Source organism: Ipomoea triloba, chromosome 7, assembly GCF_003576645.1.
Source record: "Ipomoea triloba cultivar NCNSP0323 chromosome 7, ASM357664v1".
In the NCBI taxonomy this organism is placed as follows: domain Eukaryota; kingdom Viridiplantae; phylum Streptophyta; class Magnoliopsida; order Solanales; family Convolvulaceae; genus Ipomoea; species Ipomoea triloba.
The window spans coordinates 3,718,972-3,740,581 of record NC_044922.1 but is presented as its reverse complement, the minus strand read 5'-3'; the positions used below and the strand labels follow the sequence as shown (position 1 = coordinate 3,740,581).

The 21,610-nt window shown below is 35.4% G+C and overlaps 2 protein-coding genes and 1 long non-coding RNA gene across 4 annotated transcripts; 1 reads left to right on the top strand and 2 right to left on the bottom strand.

Moving 5' to 3' along the window:
• Positions 1-181: 181 nt before the first annotated feature.
• Positions 182-6,076, bottom strand: LOC116024778. 2 transcript variants are annotated; one of them, XR_004099525.1, is made up of 4 exons: positions 4,289-6,076; positions 2,584-2,681; positions 1,829-1,962; positions 182-673 (listed from the first exon to the last, which is right to left on the bottom strand). It is a non-coding gene; the product is annotated as an uncharacterized LOC116024778 (long non-coding RNA). The 2 variants fall into 2 exon arrangements; XR_004099524.1 differs by lacking the exon at positions 182-673 and adding an exon at positions 1,341-1,609.
• A 678-nt stretch (positions 6,077-6,754) lies between these two features.
• LOC116025571 (uncharacterized protein At1g32220, chloroplastic) lies at positions 6,755-14,973 on the bottom strand. Its single transcript, XM_031266837.1, has 10 exons — positions 14,670-14,973; positions 11,786-11,897; positions 11,605-11,693; positions 10,359-10,414; positions 10,219-10,274; positions 9,871-9,964; positions 8,488-8,567; positions 7,920-7,962; positions 7,455-7,546; positions 6,755-7,278 (listed from the first exon to the last, which is right to left on the bottom strand). The coding sequence occupies exons 1-10, from the start codon at positions 14,723-14,725 to the stop codon at positions 7,099-7,101; spliced, it is 858 nt and encodes a 285-aa protein (XP_031122697.1). The 5' UTR covers positions 14,726-14,973; the 3' UTR covers positions 6,755-7,098.
• A 3,993-nt stretch (positions 14,974-18,966) lies between these two features.
• On the top strand, positions 18,967-20,589 carry LOC116025594 (zinc finger protein CONSTANS-LIKE 4-like). The gene is made up of 2 exons (XM_031266865.1): positions 18,967-19,799; positions 19,961-20,589. Exons 1-2 carry the CDS (start codon positions 19,029-19,031, stop codon positions 20,279-20,281), a joined length of 1,092 nt encoding a protein of 363 aa, XP_031122725.1. The 5' UTR covers positions 18,967-19,028; the 3' UTR covers positions 20,282-20,589.
• The last annotated feature ends 1,021 nt before the right edge of the window (positions 20,590-21,610 follow it).

The window sequence follows — 21,610 nt, the reverse complement described above, 5'->3', positions numbered from 1 at the left end:
CGCCGATTGCGAGATTTTTACAACACTGAAAAAAAAAAAAACAAAACAAAAAAAAAAACAAACTAACTAACACCGTTGGGCGATGCTGGTGCACGCAACATGCACCAACCATGTTTCTAACATGTACAAGTGTATGTTTGTCTAGAAATAATGTTGTTTGGTTATTCATGAACAAAGTTAATTGACCAAACAAACGAACATGAACAGAATCTTAACAAATAAGCACAAACATGCTCTATTCATTTATGTACATCCCTAACCGGCTAACCCTAACCTCAACATCATAATAATGTCAGCTATAATACTCGACAATTTTCAACAAGAATATTAGCACCAGTTTCTTCAACCTTCAACCTTCAACCTTCAACACAAAACACATCACCGCCCACTACTTTTGTGCCACCCACAATACAGATTGGCCACATCTAATTTCTTTGCTCTTTCAATTGAACACATCGACCAACAGTTCATTCCTCATTATAAGCTCAAATATGCATACATTTCCTCCCACATGGTTGTTTTCCTTGGCAAATTTATGTCAGCCAGAAATGGAGTGGCCTCCGATGTTGGGTGCAACTCCCACTACCCAAACCTCAACCTTCAAACCACAGAGGACAATCATTGTTTTTTCAATAGGAAGGAGATCTAGGTATGTCATCTCTTGGGGTATGCTCTGCAAATAAATCACAAAATAATTTATCACATATATTAGTCCTGAAGTCATGCACACAACACGCACCAACCATGTTTCTTTTTCTTTTTCTTTTTTCTCCCATGCAAACCCCACAAAAAACCCACACTCCTTGCAATTTTTTTTTTAAAAAAAATTTCTCGCCTCTCATTTTTCTCCTCCAACTCATCCAATTTCAAAACAAAATCTGACCAAAAAATTTTTGTTGGCAATGCTCTAATAAGTGATGCTCAACAAAAATCATTGGTTGTTTCTCATATAATAATAAATTGTTTACAATGGTAGAAAGCATAACTAAATTGGTTTCTAGCACAACTAAATATTGTTTCATAGCTACACTTCTTCATCAACATCAAATCAAATGTGCATTTGTTATATAAGCAACATCAATAGTGAGATTTTTATATCGGGTTTCTTTTGGCGTGCTAAATAGAAGAGGATGAGAAAAAGAGGAGGAAAAAAAAGACCAAAAAGAAAAGGAAAACAAATAAAAGAAAAAAAAATCTAGGACCACTAACATGCCTATTGGGCATTGTTGGTGCACGCAACGCGCACAAGCATGCATCAACCATGTGGTCAAACAACTACATGCAATTCATCATAAAAAGGGACTAATAGACTAACAAATGGTTCGCAAACCACTTAGAAAAAGAGATAAACATATTTTAAAAAAAAGAGTAAGTATATCTTTAACATCAAGTAGCTCAACAAAAAAAATCTTTAACATCAAGTAAAGTAAGATCAAAAGTTCTTTCAATTTCAATTGAACACATGGACCAACAGTTCATTCCTCGTGACCAGCTCAAAAATGCAAACATTTCCTTCCATGAGGTTGTTTTCATTGGCAAATTTATGCCAACCAGAAATGAAGGAATGGCCTCCAGTGTTGGGCGCAACTCCCACTACCCAAACCTCATCCTATGCAGAAGAGGTCAAGAAAAGAGAAAGAGATCAAATCAAGTTTCTATGTAGAAGATGATTGAGATATCAATATTAAAATACCAAGATTGTCTAATAGGGAGTATAACATACATGCTTAATTACGAATGACACACAACACGCATTATTAAAGGGAAATGATGGATAAGTGAATAAAATTTCCAATATAGAGATGTGCAAAGTGCAAAAATAAATTACCACTTTTTCCCGGTTTTCATCATGCCTTATAGTCACACAGAAGTGAGGTACACCTCCCAATTTGTGTTCTACCATCTCTTTAGACTCTTTGTTCAATGGCCTGTCTACTCGATATATACTTCTTAAAGAGAAACCTACAAATTGAAGATTTATAAATTTTTTATAGTATCAAATTGCAAAAGATATGTTATTGCTCTATAAGTACACTTCTTTCCTTAAATACAAAAATCGCAAACAACCTATAATGGATACTAAATAATAAGGGCAGAAGAATAAATTAAAGGTCAACTTATGATATAAGTGAACCATTTTTTCAAACAACTACAGTTGTATTTCTTATAAATTCCTATTACCATTTTTATAAACACATTATAAATGAATAATGTTGGATTCTACATTTCTAAGAAGGGGTTTTAAGCAATGTTTAAATAAAGAAAAACAATAGATGCTTAATGCACAATGTTATAAATTGAGAACTTGTGACAAGCGTCATGTCAGCTTTCGTGTTTTGGCTACCAAGTTAATATTACAATAAAATCAATGTAGTAAGAACTGCTAAAGCCTTCATCGTGCAGTTGATGTGCACCTAGGCACATGCATTAAAAAAAATTGCTTTTACTTAAAAAAAAAAAAAAAAAAAAAAAAAGAATTCTTGTAGCAAGTATTCCTCATATCATTTTTCTAACAATATTACAAATTAAAATTTACAAATTAGTGTATTACAAAGGAAAAGAAGAAAGTATAAAACTGAAAACCTGGTTGGGCAAGACCGACAACAATGGTTATGGTGTCTGGGTGAAGTGATGGCGGCAAATGGCGAACAACGATGGCACCTCAATATCGACTAGGGCAACTGCACAGAAGGGGTGAACAAATGATTGATCTAATGAATGGCGCCGCAGCGATGGTCCTATGGCGATGTCACAGCAATCGGCTGGCTAGGGAAACTACACGAAAGGACGAGAAGGGGAGAATAGCAGTGATTTGCAAAAGGTTTGCGATTTGGGAATATGATTTAGGTTTGTTTCTCTCAAAACTACATTGTTTTGAGCAAAACAAACCTGCCAAGATTCTAAGAAATGGGTCCAACCTAACGGCCCATTAGAGCTTGGTTAGCACAAAGCCCAAGTAAATTCACTAGCCCAAGACTCCAAGAGGATAGCCCAAACCTTGGAACCCAACTCAAGAGTTAAATCAACCTCAACTATTTGGGGTCCAAGATACAAGGAAAAGGAGGGGATCCCAAGTCTAAGTAGAGGCAACACACTAGAGTCAAAAGTGCCCACGCTACATTTTCTCTCTGTAGCTGTAATGGGACTTGTAGCAAGACCTTTCTCCTATTTTCTCCTTCATTTACTTCATGAAGTCAAACCACCATAAATGGCTTCAAAGAGTTCAACCATGGATATGTAACCTTATAACAAAAATAGAGGAACCCCCTTGGGAAAAAAAAAACCCATAGCATTTCCCTTTTGGGTTTTCAAATAAAAATCCCATGTTCTTGTTTATTATTTCAACTTTTTTGCTCTTTATTACTTGTGATAAACAAGTTTAGACTAAGCACATGTGCTTAATCAAGGCACCTTGGGTCATAAACTCATCAAAACCAAATTAAAAAATAAAAAATAAAAAAATTAGTCAGTTGAGTCAATCAACTTGCCCGCCTAGTTTGCCGACAATGGTTACCATAGAAACATGAACTTGAACTAACCTTTTACATATGTAGTTCACATCAAATGGTTCATGTTTCGATGACCAAGTAAATGGAATTAGATCACAAGGTAACCTAGCTTACAGAGGTTTATGCACAATTCTTTTTTCAAATATTATGTTTGATGTTAGACTCTCATATCTTCCATCCTCCAAATTTTCTTTTTCTAAGAATATCATTCTATATTAAGAAACTACACAATGAATAAACAACAACAAATAGAGAAATATGAATTAAACATGTTATATATCTACATTTTTTTTTTCTTATATATGATTTCATTCTCTTTTTTCAGTACAATAAAGAAAATTTAAAAAAAAAAAAAAAAGGAGATAACAAATGCAAAAACAAAAAAAAAACAAAAAAACAAAAAACAAAAAACAAAAACAAAAACAAAAACAAAAAAAAAAACACCAAAAACAAAAACAAAAAGGAAGAAGAAGAAGAAGAAAATTTGAGGCATATGAGCATGATGTATAGGACTTTAGAATAATAAATCAATAGCTTATGATCTGTATATCATATACTTGCCTTCTAATTCAATCTAGATATCAAAAATAGAAATCAAACATAGCACCGCAACTTACCTTTTTGCATTTGGCGAAAAAACTTTCTCTAGATCAAGGAAAGATAGTAAACAAATTCGTTCAAGAAATTAATTACACAACAAAATCCGATCAACATGATTTCATCATCTATAATCAATGGAAAGAAAATCAATCTAGCAAAAATAGTAGAAATCAAAGCACCTTTGCGGCTTTTGGATAAGCTCTAACCGAGCACCTACAGAGATAGGGTTAAACCTTGGCAATGTATTTATAAACCAAATAGAATATTCTAGGCTTTCTAGCAATTCGGTTGGGCAGGGAAGGCTTCATATGCAATCTTGGCCCAATTTCACTATTTCAATGCGGAGTAAGAGCATCTACATCAGAGTTCTTTTGAGAGTTCATTCACGATTTTTTAGAAAGTGAGTTCCAACATGGAGGAGAGAGAGGGTAATTAGATCTCCTGCAAAACAAGAGTTATTTCAGAAAAAGTGGGACCCACACAGCATGTTCCTCAGCCTCGCACACCGTGCGTGGCTGGTGCGTTAGGCGTGCCGGACAAAGCTTTAATTTTTTTATTTTTTTTTTATTTTTTTTTCAGATTTGTTTTTTTTTCCTCCCTTCCCATTTTCTCTTTCCTAATCACACTTACAAAAACTCCTCAAAAACCACAAAAGAACTCTACTATTAAGGATGCTCTAAAACCAATCACTAAGGAATTTGTGATAATTGATAAATAATCAGTACAATGGGAGATAACTATTTTAGTGCAAATGTGCAATAGTCCACAAGAGATTACAGTACTTCAGCCAAAAATGGAAATGTAGAGAGACAGCACCTGAGCACCATCACATCCTCAATGCAAACCCATGTTTTGCTTAGTTTTGCATCCTGTCTTAAAAAAAATTGGGTGGAGGTTGCTTTAACTGCTGTATACGCACTAAATTGGGTACCTTCCTTTGTAATAGGTAGCATTTCCCCTTAGAAACTTTCAACCCTACATCAGCATTTTGAAATGAAGGATTTGGGCCTTCCAACTACTTTTTAGGATTAGAAGTATCATCTGGCTCTTCTGGATATTATCTGTCTTGGAAGTTAGAACGAATGTCTTAGTTCTCATTATTGTTAAAACTCAGGTAACTGATAGCAAGGGCCGGTTTTCCAGTTTTTCAATCACTGTTTTCTGTTTTGGGACTATAACATTATAAAATTAAACACAAATTCAAAATTTTGAATGATTCTTTTAAGCTGATATTCAAATATATCATTTTTGCTTTCGAGTTTCATATATGTAAAACTTTAAAAGTCAACATCCAAATGAAATTTTATACAGACATAGTATAACTAAAAATATCTTAACCATAATAAGAGACCTTGCACTTCCTAGACTAGATAAAAAAGTTCCATTGAATCTCACCCCAACATTTATAGATGAATTCTCCAGGAAACCAGTTAATAAAGCTAGGATCATTGGTTTCCTTCTATATCTCTAAATAGAGAAACATGATCTGATCTGATACAAAAGTTGTTGACCACACAGACCAGTAGAACATAACAACATACATAACCCTGGCAAGCAACCACAATTTCATGTTTCTATAGTCCTCGTAGATAATTAAGATGCTCACATTTGATTGATTTATAATGATTCAGACTCCGTTAGACTATTTTAGTTAATTTATTTCTGGCATTCAATTCATGCATAGAACTATAGAAGCAAATATTCAGAGTGGTGATTACAGCAACTATGATTAACCAACTCTAAGGGTACTTAGCTTCGAGGAAGGGGAAACATCCTCCACGTTCTTGCTCATCTTTGCCATCGAAGATGGAGTAGGGCCCACCGGGACCGTAGAAGTTCCGGCCGGTGGTGAGAAGATGCGGCCCTTAATCGCCACGTAAATCGGTTTCGACGGATCAGTGCCGTCGTAGCCCTTCAGCTATTGCGCCGTGAACTTCATTACTTGTACTCCTGTAGCCTGTAGGGAGTGTAGGCTGTAGTAGCTGGTGGATATCCAAGCCTATAATTATTATACATACTCTTTGAAGAAAAGAACGGAATCATCGTATTTATAATTTATTATTAATATTCATTTAAATAACAATATTTTGTTCATGCAGGTAGGTTTTCCAAACAAGTCTACTGGTATGTTATGCTAGTTTTATTATACTTATATTAATATAATAATAATTTTTTAATTAATAATATTTAAATTAAAATTTTTAAAAATTATTGATTCCCAATTATTAATTTTCTATGCATAATTTTTTTTTGGTTGTCACATACTAATCAAATTTCCGGCAACTACTCATTAGAAAATGTAAATTTTTCTCTTGTGACAACAATAACATGCATTTTCATATTACCAAATGTTAAAAATGTATTAATCAGAAGACCAAAAGTGACAATAACTCAGTTACTCATATAAAATGAAGTTCTTGATTCCTCTGTTTTTCTCTACATCCAAATATTCCCCCCCATAGGTGCTAAAGTATTTGGTTAATGGAGCTTGGAAAATGGTTTGAATTTCTTGTCGTTAGTTCTGTTCGTTCTGTTTGAATGAATGCCGTTGCTGCACTTTTGCTGCACTTTACAAAGGGGTGCCCCTTTTTAAAATGGTATGGCAACACACCAAAAAGGAAATACTTTTATGACATAATAAATAGTATAGTGACCCATCAAACAAGATTTTATGGTGATAGTAACATAGATTTTTCCACCGTTTAGAAATGTATCCAAATACATCTACCTGGTTTTAGAGTGCTGCGATATGCACTGCACTCCTATCTCTCTGCCTCACCACCTTTACATGTTTTTCCTAAACAAAAGAATGAGACCAATTATTGCCAAGTTAAATGTATTTATTTGTGTGTGAATGACCTTTTCCATAGAAATCCAACTTCTTATTGAATTTACAAATGCTACACTGAAAATGAAAAGGCAAAAGAGGGAAAAAAGAAAGAGAATGGCTCTTGGCGTCCGCGTCGGCACTACTAGGCAAAAAGCTCATTTATACAGACTTCTGATGACTGTAGCGTAATATCCCATAGACATCGACAATTCCAGGAGGGAAAACCGGATCAGTAGCTGCTCTGACAGCTACTTTTGCCACTGCAGTAACACTAACGGGAGGGGTGAGCAAGGGCCCAACTACAGGAAGCTGGTTCAATGGTTTCGCATGTTGGAGAATCTGCAATGGGATATAGAAGATAATGACGAATGTGTAGACGTGTAGTGGTCAAGTCTGCATATGCCTTGTATTTAGAAAATGGGGTGGGGAGCAGAAAAAAGGAGCAAAGATATGCAGCAATTACCAACGAGATAGATAATGCAACAAAGGTAAAAGCAAGAGAAAAGCCAATTTACCATCTCAAGAGGAGAACCAACAAGACCTAGAGGCAATTTCATGCTCCCAACACGACGGGTTCCATGGATGAATCCAGGTCTCAGAATCACACCTGAATAAAACCAAAAAAACACGAATGATACAAGTGTAGAAAATAGTGTGACTATGTACACTTCACAATGCTCTCAAAGCTGTTAGAGAGGGAGACTTATCACATCCATCAATTTATATAGTAATCAATAATGCACCCCCATGGGTTTGGACCAATTCTTTACAGCCAAAACACGCAGAAATATTTTGATGATGGATAGCATGTAGGATTTGAACGCAACACTATTTGCTAGCACTAATACCTAGCTCTTAGAGAGGAGTAAGACTTATGATTTTATATGTATTATCCTTAACTACATGGAACATAATTGCTGCTAATAATAGCACAAAAATTGCTTTCAGATTACAACTATCTACAAAAGAAAGGCATTCACCTCCATAGGTATATCGGGTCAATAGTTCTGTTTCAGCAGCTCTCTGCATAATGTGATAAAGGAAATGTATTAGGAGAAAAGAAGGAGCTGTCTTTCAAAAGAATAATAAAATAGAAATGAGGAAATGTACGCATTAGGAGAAAAGAAGGTGCTATCCTTTGGGGAAAAAATAACAAAAACAAAAACAAAAAATAGAAACAAGGGGATCGTGTTGTTATTCATATCCCTGTGGAAAAATTAAAGAAGCTCCAAAATTACTTAAGACATTATAATACGAAATTCAGAAAAATACCCTGTCACATGTACTACAATTTTATCTTGATACCATGTCAATTTACAAATCTCAGTAGCTAGTGGTTCTTTCTTTGAGTGTCTTCAGGACAGCTGCTTTTAACAAAAATAATGGATTGCTTATGCTACAGAAAAATCAGATTGGAAGCAATCTTTTTTTACCACATGAAGGCGATGTGATTCAACTGACCCTTATTAAATGATCAAGTTACATTTTCTTATATGTCGCAATCCAAAATTTAGTTTCCTCTATTTGCAAACAATATGTTATTCATACCTTTCCATCATAATAACCTTGTAGTAGGTAATTGACAAAGCCAAAATCAGCAGCCGAAATGTAAACAAATCTTTTTACTCCTGCACCCAAAGATGTGATACAATGGAACATTAAAAATAAATAAGTAGCAACAAAAGCAAGAAGGATGAACACACAATTCCTAATTAACACCACCAAAATGCTGGTGACTGTAGCTGCAAAGTTTGTGATCATGTGATGCCATTAAGTCAAACACGCATATCATAAAAATGATGCAAGTTTGAAGCTCCTACATTTCTAATCATTCATTGAACAAAGCCCTTTTGTTTTGATATTTCTCCTTCAATGTCCCGGGAAAAAAAAAACACTTTCTAGATTATATATTTTTATGATTCAAAGTTTTATGATCTCAAGAATAACATAGGTTTCTTGATGATCTTTTTTTTTCCAGCAACTACCATTACCAGAAAAAAGAGGAAATTTTTTTATCAATCTCTACCATTAGAAAAGGATTCTTTTATATATCCGTGCACATATTACATGTGTACAATGCCCTAGTTATACATATATAAATACAGTTGGGACTGACCCATCACTAAAACCATACTAGGGTTAGTCTAACATTCAACACTCCCCCTAGCTGGAGCATAGGTATTGATCATGCCCAATTTGTTACAAATATAATCATCCCAAATCAGTGATGAACAGTCATTCCTAAGAAGAGAGCAACTCAGAAGTTGGTGCATAATATAGACCCCAGTCTCTGAACTAATCAGTTTATAAGTTTCATTAACTTCATAATGGGTATTTAAGTATTTAACCATATTTGAAAACAATAGTATTGAGTAATATGCAAGTGTTAACATCTTATATTGTTCTTAAAAAAAACATGTATGCATAACAACAATGATCAAGGCCTGTTCCCAGGAATCATCATGAGTACCTATTCTTTGTTTTTTTTTTAATCTTTGATAGCTATCTGACAGTAATTCTTCCTTGTCAGATTATGATAAGTTGGTATGCAACCAAACACTGAATTTTTTGCCGTCTGCCACATAGACATTTTAAACACCAAATGATTGGATGTGAATAGAGCACTGAAGGAGTAAGAGTGGTGAACCATGGCCACAAGGCAGAGGCTCATAATAACTGAACTGATTGTTCACTTTGAATTGACTGAACATTTGCACTTGGCAATGCTCACTTCAGAGTTGCTAATTTTTCACTTTAGATGAAATGAAGTTTCACTTTGCACGTAATCTGATGCACCATTGCCAGACTCAAACATTAAAACCTTATAGTTGTGAAATTCTTTTGGGGGAAATAAGCAGATCATAAACTAAAAGAAAGGGTTTAACAAAGCAAAAGCAGAAGCACCATAAATTATAAGGTGTTTAGTAATACCTTCTTCAGCAGCAGCTCTTATAGCATTTATGTTGGCTGTTCCATTGATCTTATACATGTATGAGTTAGAGCCAAAGCCGCCTACACAAGATATCTGCAGAAGTATCCTCACATGAATGAAAATTTTGATAATTGATTAATTTGCAAAGCAACTCAAACACTATTCATGAAGTTAACCAAGAGACCTAGTAGTTGGGGTGGGTGGTGGCAAAGCATTTACATGCTAAATGTAAGTAGAAAGAACTGCTATTCCAATGTGTTAGTATGTTACTGATCAAATCCATTAATTCATGATTAATCTGTCAACAAATACTTTGAGATAGCAGAAAAGGTAAAAGAAATACATACAACAGAAGCTACTCCTTTAAGTGCTTCCTTCCAGGAATCATTTGAGAGAAGGTTTCCTGTCACCGGGTAATAAACAAATTCTAAGGTCTTCACCATCATAAAAGGAAGCTAGAATTAAATAAACCAAGCAATAGGCAAACCTTGGTGCCAAGATATATTGTTTGCCCAAGGCTCTGATATGGATGACCTGCCTGTTCTACAAGAATCCATAAAAACCAATTTAGGAGCAACAAACAGTAAATTGATGATACCAAATCAGCCTAAAATAAAAAAGATAGGTAGGAGTGGAAATTAAGAATATTAAGAATCATATTAAGACTATATCAACTTCTGGCCAGCAGACAGAATGGTGTGATCCATAAATATCTGTTAGAGTTGTGTATCATGAAAATATAAAAGTTTTTGGGAATACTTGAATTCTGATAAATTTGATTACATATAGTCATCACCAACTAGGCAGTCAATTGGCAACAAAGTGGAAGAAATGTTGGGCTCTTAATCTCTTATATAAAAGAAATGGGGGGAAGCTACCAAGTGTAATGAAGTAAAAAGAAATTGACAAATGAGGAAACCAATAATTGCAACTTGACTAGAAACATGCTGATAGACAGCAGCTTTGTTAAGAATTGGATAGTTAAAGTAATTATTCACAAATTTAACCTTACATAATATAACTGCTAGTATTATACTATGATCAATGGTAAACTAGATATAAACATGTAGCTCTTAAGTCTCTTCAATCATTAAAATCCATTAAACTCAGGCCCCCAAAAAGTTGAACTATAACTTCATCTTGAAGAAGAACAATTAGCTAAAAGAGATCCATCTCTTATATTTCAAGGAGGAACATGATTATTTCCCTGATTCTGACAACTAGAAAAAATTGAATTGAAGCCTGACTTAGTTGAAGTCATCTTGCAGGAATAAGCTACTAGATCTAGAGCTTTATGGCTAAGAGGGAAAAGCAAATACTAAATCTGTTCACCATATGGCCAATGCTAACAGTACATATCATGCTTCTAACCCATCAACAGTCAAAGAGTTCTTCAAGTAAAATCCAAAAATGGTCACATTGATACTAGACCTGGATCATTGAGCTTAATGTGGCTGCCAAGTACTTACAGATTAACCATTAAGGCATGGCTTCATAAACTGATAACAACCTCTCTCAAAAAAAAGCCATAAATGAGGTTGTGTGCATCTATCTTTGCCAGTCCCCATGGACCTACTGTTATATATTAGATTAGATGTCTTTAAGGACTATGCAAGTATGGATAACCTAGGCATTCTTATCAGGATGGAGATAGTATTATGAAAAGTTCCTTGTGCTTAATATGAAATGTAAAAGAATAAATAACTTGTACAAAATGGGAGGAGCTCACATACCTGCTAAGACTGGCAACTTCCAGGCCACGATTCAAAGCTTCTTTGCAAATATGTGAGCCAACAAATCCATTTCCACCTAGCACCAGTATCTGAATTCAACATGGAATTTCCACCACACGTGATCCATGTGCCAGAAGATGACATAACAAAAGTGCATTATTTCATTAAATCTATTAAGAACCTTGTCTGTAGGAGGCAAATTTACTGTTTCGGCTTCCTCAACTTTAAAAGGTTCGTCTGTTTTGTTAGACTCACTTGAAAAAAAGCGAGCATTTTTGGATGCAGAAATATACCTGCATATTTAGAAGCAGCAAAGTGTCTAGCTTTATTTTATACAGGAGTAAAACATACGACTCCAAAGTAAAAAAAAAAAAAAAAAAAGAGGGTGGGATCCCTTGACAGCAAGAAGGGGCCAGTTAATAAACTAGAGGAAAAGAAAAGCAGAAAGGCAGTTGAAGCAAGTTCATTAACCTATTAATTAGGTACCTCTGATGCATATATTCCAAAGCATAGAAAGCATAAAGCAAGTTCAAAGGCCACATTAGTTAGGAGATAGGAATAATCACCTCAATCCCAAAACTTGAGCATACTATACAATGGAGAGTATAGCCTAGAGTAAATAATTTCTCAGGTGCACTATGGAATCAAGTCCAATCCCCCAAATAGGAAGGTAAAATCAATGGTTGCATTGTTGGAAAATTAATGCTTTTGTACTTTTGGATAAAATGAGGTAGTATGGATGAGTTGTATCAACTGGAAAGTGGGCAAAGGGATGATGGGCATATGATATTGTTTGTGTGTGTGTGTGTACAGCGGTACACACATATTATCTTTAGGGGTTTTAATTAGGTATTTGTGTTTTATTGGCTGCACAAACTTTTATGGGGTACATTGGAAATTTTTGCCATCTTATCAAGAATTTCACATAAGTGATGACATCAGGTTTTTATTTGAAGTTTGGCCGCCTTGTTGAATTGATTGAAAGAAAAACACTAATTGCATGTTTTCTGTCACTACTCACCCTCTACAACTTGATATTTGCCTGTTTGAAAATTTCATTCATTCAAGCCTATTTGCTGCTTCAAGGACTGTTTTTTTTCCTAATCATAAATTTACTTGAAGAAAGGAGGTCCTACTGAAATTGGATGAAATGTTGTTTTTAAAGACATAACTTTCCACATAAATTAGTCCTTACAGAGTGGTACTTAACCGGAAAACAGAATCAACTGGGTAGAGAACTAGAACCAAATAAATAAAAAGAATTTGAGTAGGCTAACACTCAAGCAGAAAATGTGGTGGAATTGGATGGAAATGGAAAAATGAAGTTGATGTCAGAACACTGAAGTTGTACAATTGTACACACATCAGACATTTTAACTTTTAAAATTAAGATGAATTGGATATGGAGGGGAAATGCATGGTTGCATCTGGGATATGAATATATGATCATTTTATTTGGTCTTAAAACTTCTTAAAAGGCAATATGCAAACTTGACCAAACCCTTATTTTGCTGACAATGCTTTATAACAGAAATGAAAGTGCAAGGTAGATGTGGAGGGGCACAAGATACAACCATCTTAAAAATTAAATTCATTGGAATCAAGGCGTAAGTATTAAGTAGTATCTGGAGTAGATGATTCTGTATTTCAGACATGTTCAACATAGATTTAGGATACATATAATAGGGGATACAAAAGGAAGAGATACAAACTTACATTGATTGAAATTATTGAGAAAGATATACTATCTCTAAGTCTTACAAAGAATCTAGCTCTTAATGAAACTGAATGGAGAAAGAGAATCCAAGTAGATGACACCAAAAGGCTCAGTTGAGGTGTTGTTCAAGAAATTAAGGTATCAGGATTAAGAAATTAGAGACTTCATCACATGTATGTTCATTGAAAGTTGAAGCTGAGAGCCTGAGACATCTACAATGGGATAAATATATCCACCAACTAAACAGCATTCTGTATATGACCTCTAAGCTTGCCCCTAGGAAGCTTTTCCCAGCAAAGCAAAGGTGCCAAAGCCTACAAGTGACAATAGTATACTTGGGGAAGGTGAAGTTCAAAAACACATGAGCAACATTGGCATTCTTCAGAACAAGTTCCAGTGGTGATACATTGATGCTTCCCATTCCCAACATGATACAGAAGCAATAAGGCAGAAAATTCTATTCTTTTTACTAAAATACCATCATTGAGCAATCAATTAATTAACAACATAAAATTAAGAAAACTAATTTCCTTTAGGCACAAGAAAAAGAACATTCCCAAGTGAACTCTTCAAGTTAGAATTTCCATTCTCTTAAAATTCTAAAGAATTAGAAAAACATGCTACAAACTCCCCCATTTCCTGCAAGCCAAAATATAGCCCCAAATCCACAGTTTCTCCAGCAGCAACAATAATACTACTAAGAAACATCTAAATTTCCAAAAACTCGGCAAGTATTAATAACATTGAGAGTTTGCAATAATTTTTTTTAAATCACAAAGAAACATTAGCATAATTCCAAAATCCTCCACTCTTCTTGCCCAAGACTTGTGGTCAAGCGGCACCAGTTTTGACTTTAGGGTAGTATATCAAACTATCAAAGGTTAGATTCCTCAACCCCTTAGTTGTATTAAAAAAATACTCCGTAATTAATTAATTAATTAACAACAGAAAATCAGGAAACTAATTTCTTATTTGAAGCACGAGAAAAGAGCATTCCCAAGTGAACTCTTCAAGTTAGCATTTCCTTTCTAGTAAAATTCTATTTAAATTAAATATATATAATAAAATAAAAAGACATGCTACAAACTCCCGCATTTCCTGCGATCCACAATTTCTCCAGCAGAAAGAATAATACTACTAAGAAACACGTAAATTTCCAAAAACTCGGGAAGTATTAATACATTGCGAGCTTGCGATAATTAAAAAAATCACAAAGAAACATTAGCATAACAAATGTTCAAAATGCCTCTCAATCGCCTATCTGCTTACCATCCAGCCTATCAAATGAATAAACTACGGACAGAAAACACCAGGGATATTAGTAGAGAATGACCGACACAAAACTTACGAGAATCTGGAGAGATAAAGTTTAGCGGCAGAAGAATGGATCAAGCGTGACGTCATCGTCGATCGTCTCCTTTGCAATTGTGCGTTTGCGTACAGAAGCCTCGTCGCTTTTCCGCTACTGATCCGTGAAAGATTCGATGCAGTTTAAGACACTCTGAGAAGAAGGTTCTTCGTTGAATGTGTATGGAGAAAGAGGACGCGTGGCGTCAGGTAGAGCGGACAAGTATGTGAAAGATGTGGCTCAATCCGTGCCTAGAACCAGCGCGGCCCAGCCCGACTCCATGTTATTGCCCGTGTACGCCCAATTGCCCAATTGCCCTTTTGCCCAATTTGAATGGAATATTTATGCAGTTGTTTTTTCGTGGACTATGGTCCTAAAACAGCACCGGATGCCATCAGGTCTTAAAGAAGTTTTGTAAATAAAATTATAGTTGATTTTAAATGATATTGCATCACATCTATTTTTAACTTATCAAATGAAATTGTAGTTACATCAAAATGAAACTGTAGTTGCGTTGAAAGGAAACTGTAATGTATATAAAATGAAATCGAATAACTGTTTCACATATGAGTTTATATTATCTAATGAAACTGTAGTTATATCGAAATGATAATTTAGTTGTGTTGAAAGGAAACTACAGTGTATTATAAAATGAAACTGAATATGTTATACACACAGAGTTAACGGCGCGGAACGAAGCCGTTTTTGCCATTTCTTTTTATTAATCAAAACGACGTCATTTTAACCCAGTGGGATAGCTCAAGTGGCAAGTGAGCTCTCTTTGTGGGGAGGAATTTCGGGAGAATCCGGGTTCAATAATTCCCCCTGGGCCAGCACCCATGCCTCTCGGAGCGAACGTGGGTGGACCCCGGGGCAATTGTTAGTTTACTTACTGGACGTTTGGTTTGATGTATTTAAAATTCATTTCCTATTTTATTCAATGACAAAACAAATTACAATGTTTGATTAGAGGAAAAGGAAATTGCAATTCACTCATTTTGTTGAATTGCAATTCAATGCTTCTGAGAAAAGAAAAAAGTGATGAATGGCAAAAGTATCAGTGGTAATTATTATAATTATTATTACATAAGGACATTTTTGTCTTTATACCACATTTTTCTTTCTCATTCTTTATACTTTTTTTTTTTGAAAACCTCATTCTTTATACTTATATTCCTCCCTATCAAATAATGTAATTTGAATTCCTAAATTATTCACACCTTATTCTTTTCCCACCGAATTAAAATTATTTTTCTCCTTAATTCCTAACTCCCAACCAAACACCTTGTACGTTTTAGATTTTGATCTAAAAATTACACTATATATTTGCAATTATTATATTAGTTTGATTTAACCCTTCATGGCGTGGGTAGGGAATTTTCATTAGATAAGGAATGAGTTGTGGCCTTGTGGATAAGGATATGGAACAACAACAATAATAATTTATATATTTAAAATTAAAATTAATTTAATAAATAAAAATAATAGACTTATGTTCGTGAGCAGATGATGCAAATCATAGTCCACAAGCTGAACTCACTTTTAGAAGTTGTTTCCACACTATCGCTGAGACTCGATTCCTGATCTTTCTTGTCAAATTTTACCCATGTGACTAATTGAGCTGTCCATAAGACTTTTTTTTTCTCATATCAATTATGAGAAAAGTAGGACTTGTAAGTCAATCATTATTACATGAACCATGGTCCATACAGTTGTGTGAACCATAAATAAAAAGTACCTTTTACTATACTAAAAGTATATTTTGTGTGTACATTGAGTACTGAAAGTACATTATTTTACCTACTATCAAATAATGCATATTCAGTATACAAATAATGTACTTTTAATATATTAAAAATATACCTTATATTCATAGTCACACAATAATTTGTCCCATAAGTTGTAACCATCTAAAGAAATAAGCACGTCCACGATCTCATAAACATCTCAAAAAGCTGCATCATCTAGCTCCAACTTCCCATATGATGAATATTGTGAAATTTCATAAGAGCATTCCTATCTGTGATTATTTGAGAAGTTTATGTCAGAAATCATCTATATGGCATAGCAAAAGAGAGGAGAGAGAGAGGAAGAGGGAAGCATCTGCAAGTGAAAGGTTATTGCTACAGTGAAAGCTGAACAACTATTCTACTACCACCAACTGTTGTGCGTGAAACGCCCATGCGCGCGCGTGCAGTGACACATTAATTTTTATTTTTTTAGATATCAGATTTGTTTGTTTGTTTTTTTATCTTCTCCTATTTTCTCTTTCCTAATCACACTTACAAAAAATCCTCAATTACCGTGAAATAACTCCATTGATAAGAGCATCCTTATCAATTGAGTTTTTCGCGATTTTTTAGAAGTTTTTGTAAGTGTAATTAGGAAAGAGAAAATAGGTAGGGATTAAAAAAAACAAATCAAAACATAATTTTAAAAAAAAATTAATAGTTAATGTTGCTGTCAGGCCCGCCTCCCACTGCACGCGCCCGCATGGGCGCTGCTGTGCGCAGAACGCGCACAACAAGCAATAGATAGTAATTTTTTTTTCTTTAACTCCTAAAATCCCTATTCTTTGCAGTTGATCCTCACACCCTCTCTCTTCTTCTTACACTTGCCATGTAAGCATTAAATTTGACATTATCTTCATATAAACCATAGATGTAGATGCTCTAAGGATGCTCTAAGCATTCGAATGCCTAAACTAACTATGTCTCTATACACTAGTCACACAATCTTTATCCTGAACAGTCACGTACTCACGTTGTCACGTTTGCTACCAAGAGAAATGTGTGTGTATTTATATAGTATCCAATCAATAGAATTATGTTGGAGATTTATAGAATAAAATAACTCAAGTTAACACATTGTTCATTGTTACATGTACTTAATTAGTGTTTTGTAATTAATGCTAATAATCTACATGTGTATAAGGTGTATTTATGTCATGATTGTTTACATGTCATACTACTTTATATTTGTATGATTTATTTAAAACTTAAACTAAACAAAATTATATTAATTATTTTTTCAAAATACCAATTATATGGCTAGGGCCAGTGAACAATCATGACAATTTAATTATTTTTTTAAACATAGTATGACGTGGTATCCGAGTCAACAATAACTGTATATTTATAGGCAATTCAAGATCAAGTAAATGTAACATAATTGCAATGTTTTATGAGTTTAATAATTCAATTAAAACTTTTTATAATTTAAAAACTTAATTATTGTTTAATTTGTCTATACTTCGAGTGTCTATTTCACTATTTTCCACAAGCTAATTATCAATAGTACAACAATCAACATCTTTGTTGTTGAAGTGGCAAATCTTACATTCAACTACACAAGTGGTGAGATATCTCAATCTCACATAACACACAAGTTTTTAGCTTAGTTTTAAAAACCATTTGTCTCAAATTGATGAATTAGTGTGTTTACTGAAGAATTTACTTTGGCTTGTTTGATGGTAATAAATATGATGATTGTTGAATGCAATTAAAAGACTAAAGAGAATTATCGAAATGAGTGGTTAAGTAGGTGAAACATAATTTTTATATTTGAAGGTCACGATTCAACATTTATTAACACCCTCTTTGATTAAACCCGTCACACATGATCTTCGCAATTGATTTTACATCAAAATTTTACGTTTGTTTTCTTCATATTTTCATTCAGTATATACTCATAAAGAGCATCCCCATCAATGATTTGTTGTGGGTCCAATATGAGGTGGAGGAAAGAGAAGGTAAAAGAGAGAAGTTTGGGTATGCCCTACAAGTAAAGTTTTTTGTGGGGCCCGCCAGAAAAGAGAAAAAAGAGAAGGCAGCCAGCCAGCCACAGCTGTGTGGGAAACGCCCAGCCCACACACCACGTTATGTTTTTTTTTTTTTCATCTCTCTCTTTTCTATTTGGCACCTAAAAAAAAAACTACTAATAGAGATCATCTAATGGTATGAGTTTTCCTTATAACATAATAATGTAACCAAAATCAAATTATTTGTGAAATTAATCAGTCATTTTGATGATTAAGGTGTTCACGGATTACATCACAGGACTGTCAGGCCAACTCAAGCCAAGCACGGCTCTTGAAGGTGTGGACCTCCAAAACGACAGCCCCTCTTGTCAGAAACGACAACACTCTATTTTTCAAAAAATAGATTAATTAGTACTATGAATTTATCTGGCTTAGAATCCGCCACGTGTCATGATACTATTTGTGATTGTCCAGATCTTCCCCTAGCCTTTTAGCTAACTCCACTCATAAAAAAATGGGCAAAGCTCAAAAGTCAATTCTTACAAAATAAAAAGAAAAAAAATATTTCTTCGATTACACAGAGAGAGAAAGAGAGAGAAATGGGGGCTGAGAGTTGGAGCTTGACGGCGAAACTGTGCGACTCGTGCAAGGCGGTGTCGGCCACCGTGTTCTGCGGCGCCGACACGGCGTTCCTATGCCTGGCGTGCGACTCCAAGATCCACGCGGCCAACAAGCTGGCGTCGCGCCACGCGCGCGTCTGGGTGTGCGAGGTCTGCGAGCAGGCCCCGGCCAGCTTCACGTGCAAGGCGGACGCCGCCGCGCTCTGCGTCACGTGCGACCGCGACATCCACTCCGCGAATCCGTTGGCGCGCCGCCACGAGCGGCTCCCCGTCGTGCCGTTCTACGACTCCGCCGCCGCCGCGGCTAAATCGCACGGCGCCGCCGGCTCCGCTTCCCCCGGCGGCGACGACGACACTAAGTACTTCAGTAACGAGTCCGATAACCAGAACGCGGAAGAAGCGGAGGAGGAGGCGGAGGCGGCGTCGTGGCTGCTCCCTACTCCGAACAACGCCAAAGGAGGAGTCGATTTGGAGGGATCCGAGTACAAATCCGCCGATTACTTGTTCAACGACATGGATCCGTACCTGGATATGGAAATGATGTCCGGCGGCGGAGATCAGAAACCGCACCACCATCACCACCACCAACACTACAACTCCGACGGCGTCGTTCCGGTGCAGAAGAAAACCGAGACTAGACACGTTCCAGGCCCCGTAGTCGACGGATTCCCCACATACGAAATAGATTTCGCCGCCGGATCTAAGCCGCCGTTCATGTACAACTTCGCCTCTCAATCCATCAGCCAAAGCGTAGGTTCTTCAATCCCTAGGAACTGTTCATCATTAATTAAACAATTCTAGAAAGTTCTAAATTCGGTAAACGGATTACAGCGTAAAATCCTTCAATCATATACTTTTAAGACTTTTCACCGTAAAATTAGGGTTCTAAATCTAAATGTTTGTGTTTATAGGTGTCGTCGTCTTCTATGGAAGTCGGAGTGGTGCCGGACCACAACGCCATGGCGGACGTGTCTAACGCGCCGTTTAGCCGCACCTCCGGCGGCGACGCCGTCCCCAATCCAGTGTCCGGACTGGACCGGGAGGCGAGGGTGCTAAGGTACAGAGAGAAGAGAAAGAACCGCAAGTTCGAGAAGACAATCCGATACGCCTCCAGAAAGGCGTACGCCGAGACCCGGCCGAGGATCAAGGGGAGGTTCGCTAAGCGCGCTGAGACCGAAGCGGACTCCCTCCTCGCTGCCGACGCGTCGTACGGCGTCGTCCCGTCGTATTAAAGCTTCGCCGGCGAAAATTTTGGGCAATTTTTGAGCGCTATCTCGGTGGTCTCAGATATATGTCTAAGCTGTTGTTTTTGTTGGTGTTGTACGTTGCTGCTGTACATATGTACCGTGTTTGATTGAGTAGCTAACTTTGATGTAATTTTTTACTTTCTGTTAATGGTAATGTAATGAGGTGCATTTTGTTTAGATTACTTCCACTTTTCCTAGTATTTACTATGTATGAATTCCTATCATATATTTAATGTGAACTTCCTCAAGTACTGAATGAATATTCAGATGAAATCAAATAAACTTTACAAATGTGTATATGATTTATTGGATAATGTTGTTGTATATGATCGTGGAAGACTAACGTGGTTGGGTAGACCTTTGTGTTAGTCCACGGTAAGGTTTCGCCGCTCGACCTAGACCTTGACACCTATTTTCAAATAGAGTCCTTGGTAAGCTATTCTCATTCTTTACAATAATTCGATAAAATTTTTACATGTTTTGGAAGATTATTCAGACTATCCTGATTTTTAATTTGGCAATTCGCATAGCATGTCTCTAAAGATTTAATCAGCTAGAACTTAAAAGGTGTTCATGATAAGGTAAATCGAACATGTCCAACTTGAGTCTTTAATACTTAACAACAAACTTTATATTGTGTGCATACAAAATTCAACTCAACCCCAATCAATATTTGTGAGGCTAATCTCTAAATGGTCTATAGCAGGATTCAAATGAATATTTCAACTTAATTAATAAAAATGAATCACCTTTATTTGACTTGGTACGTCTTCATTCTCTCACGTCAAAGCTAGAAACATGTCATACACTTCAATCTAAATCATTATTTTGTAAGTATAAATTTATTATATTATAAGATGATAGCTATCATGTCATATCGATTAAAAAAATACAATATAATAATTATTAATTATTGCTCATACAATACGAAAGAGGCGTGCATGAAAGTGATTCCCATAATAATGGAGTTGAAGAAGAGATAAGACTACATATGCTTAATAATAAAGATATCAATTGTCAACTACTACCTACTTTATTTTATTTTTATTATTTATAAATTCTCATTCTGAGCTCCACGTTTTGCTTATTTCGTTTTAATTTGTCCAATTTTTTATGAAATATAACACCAAAAATTTATGTAAGATTGACTCAGGTAAGATACGTTTCAAATATGTAATATTTTTAGAGAAAATTCAGTACTCATTTATGAATTAATAAATATTTCATTTTAAGAATTTACTTGTTCCCTACACAAAAGGAAGAATATTGAATCTAATCAAAGAATACAAAAGACAGATAAAGAAACAATAGGAG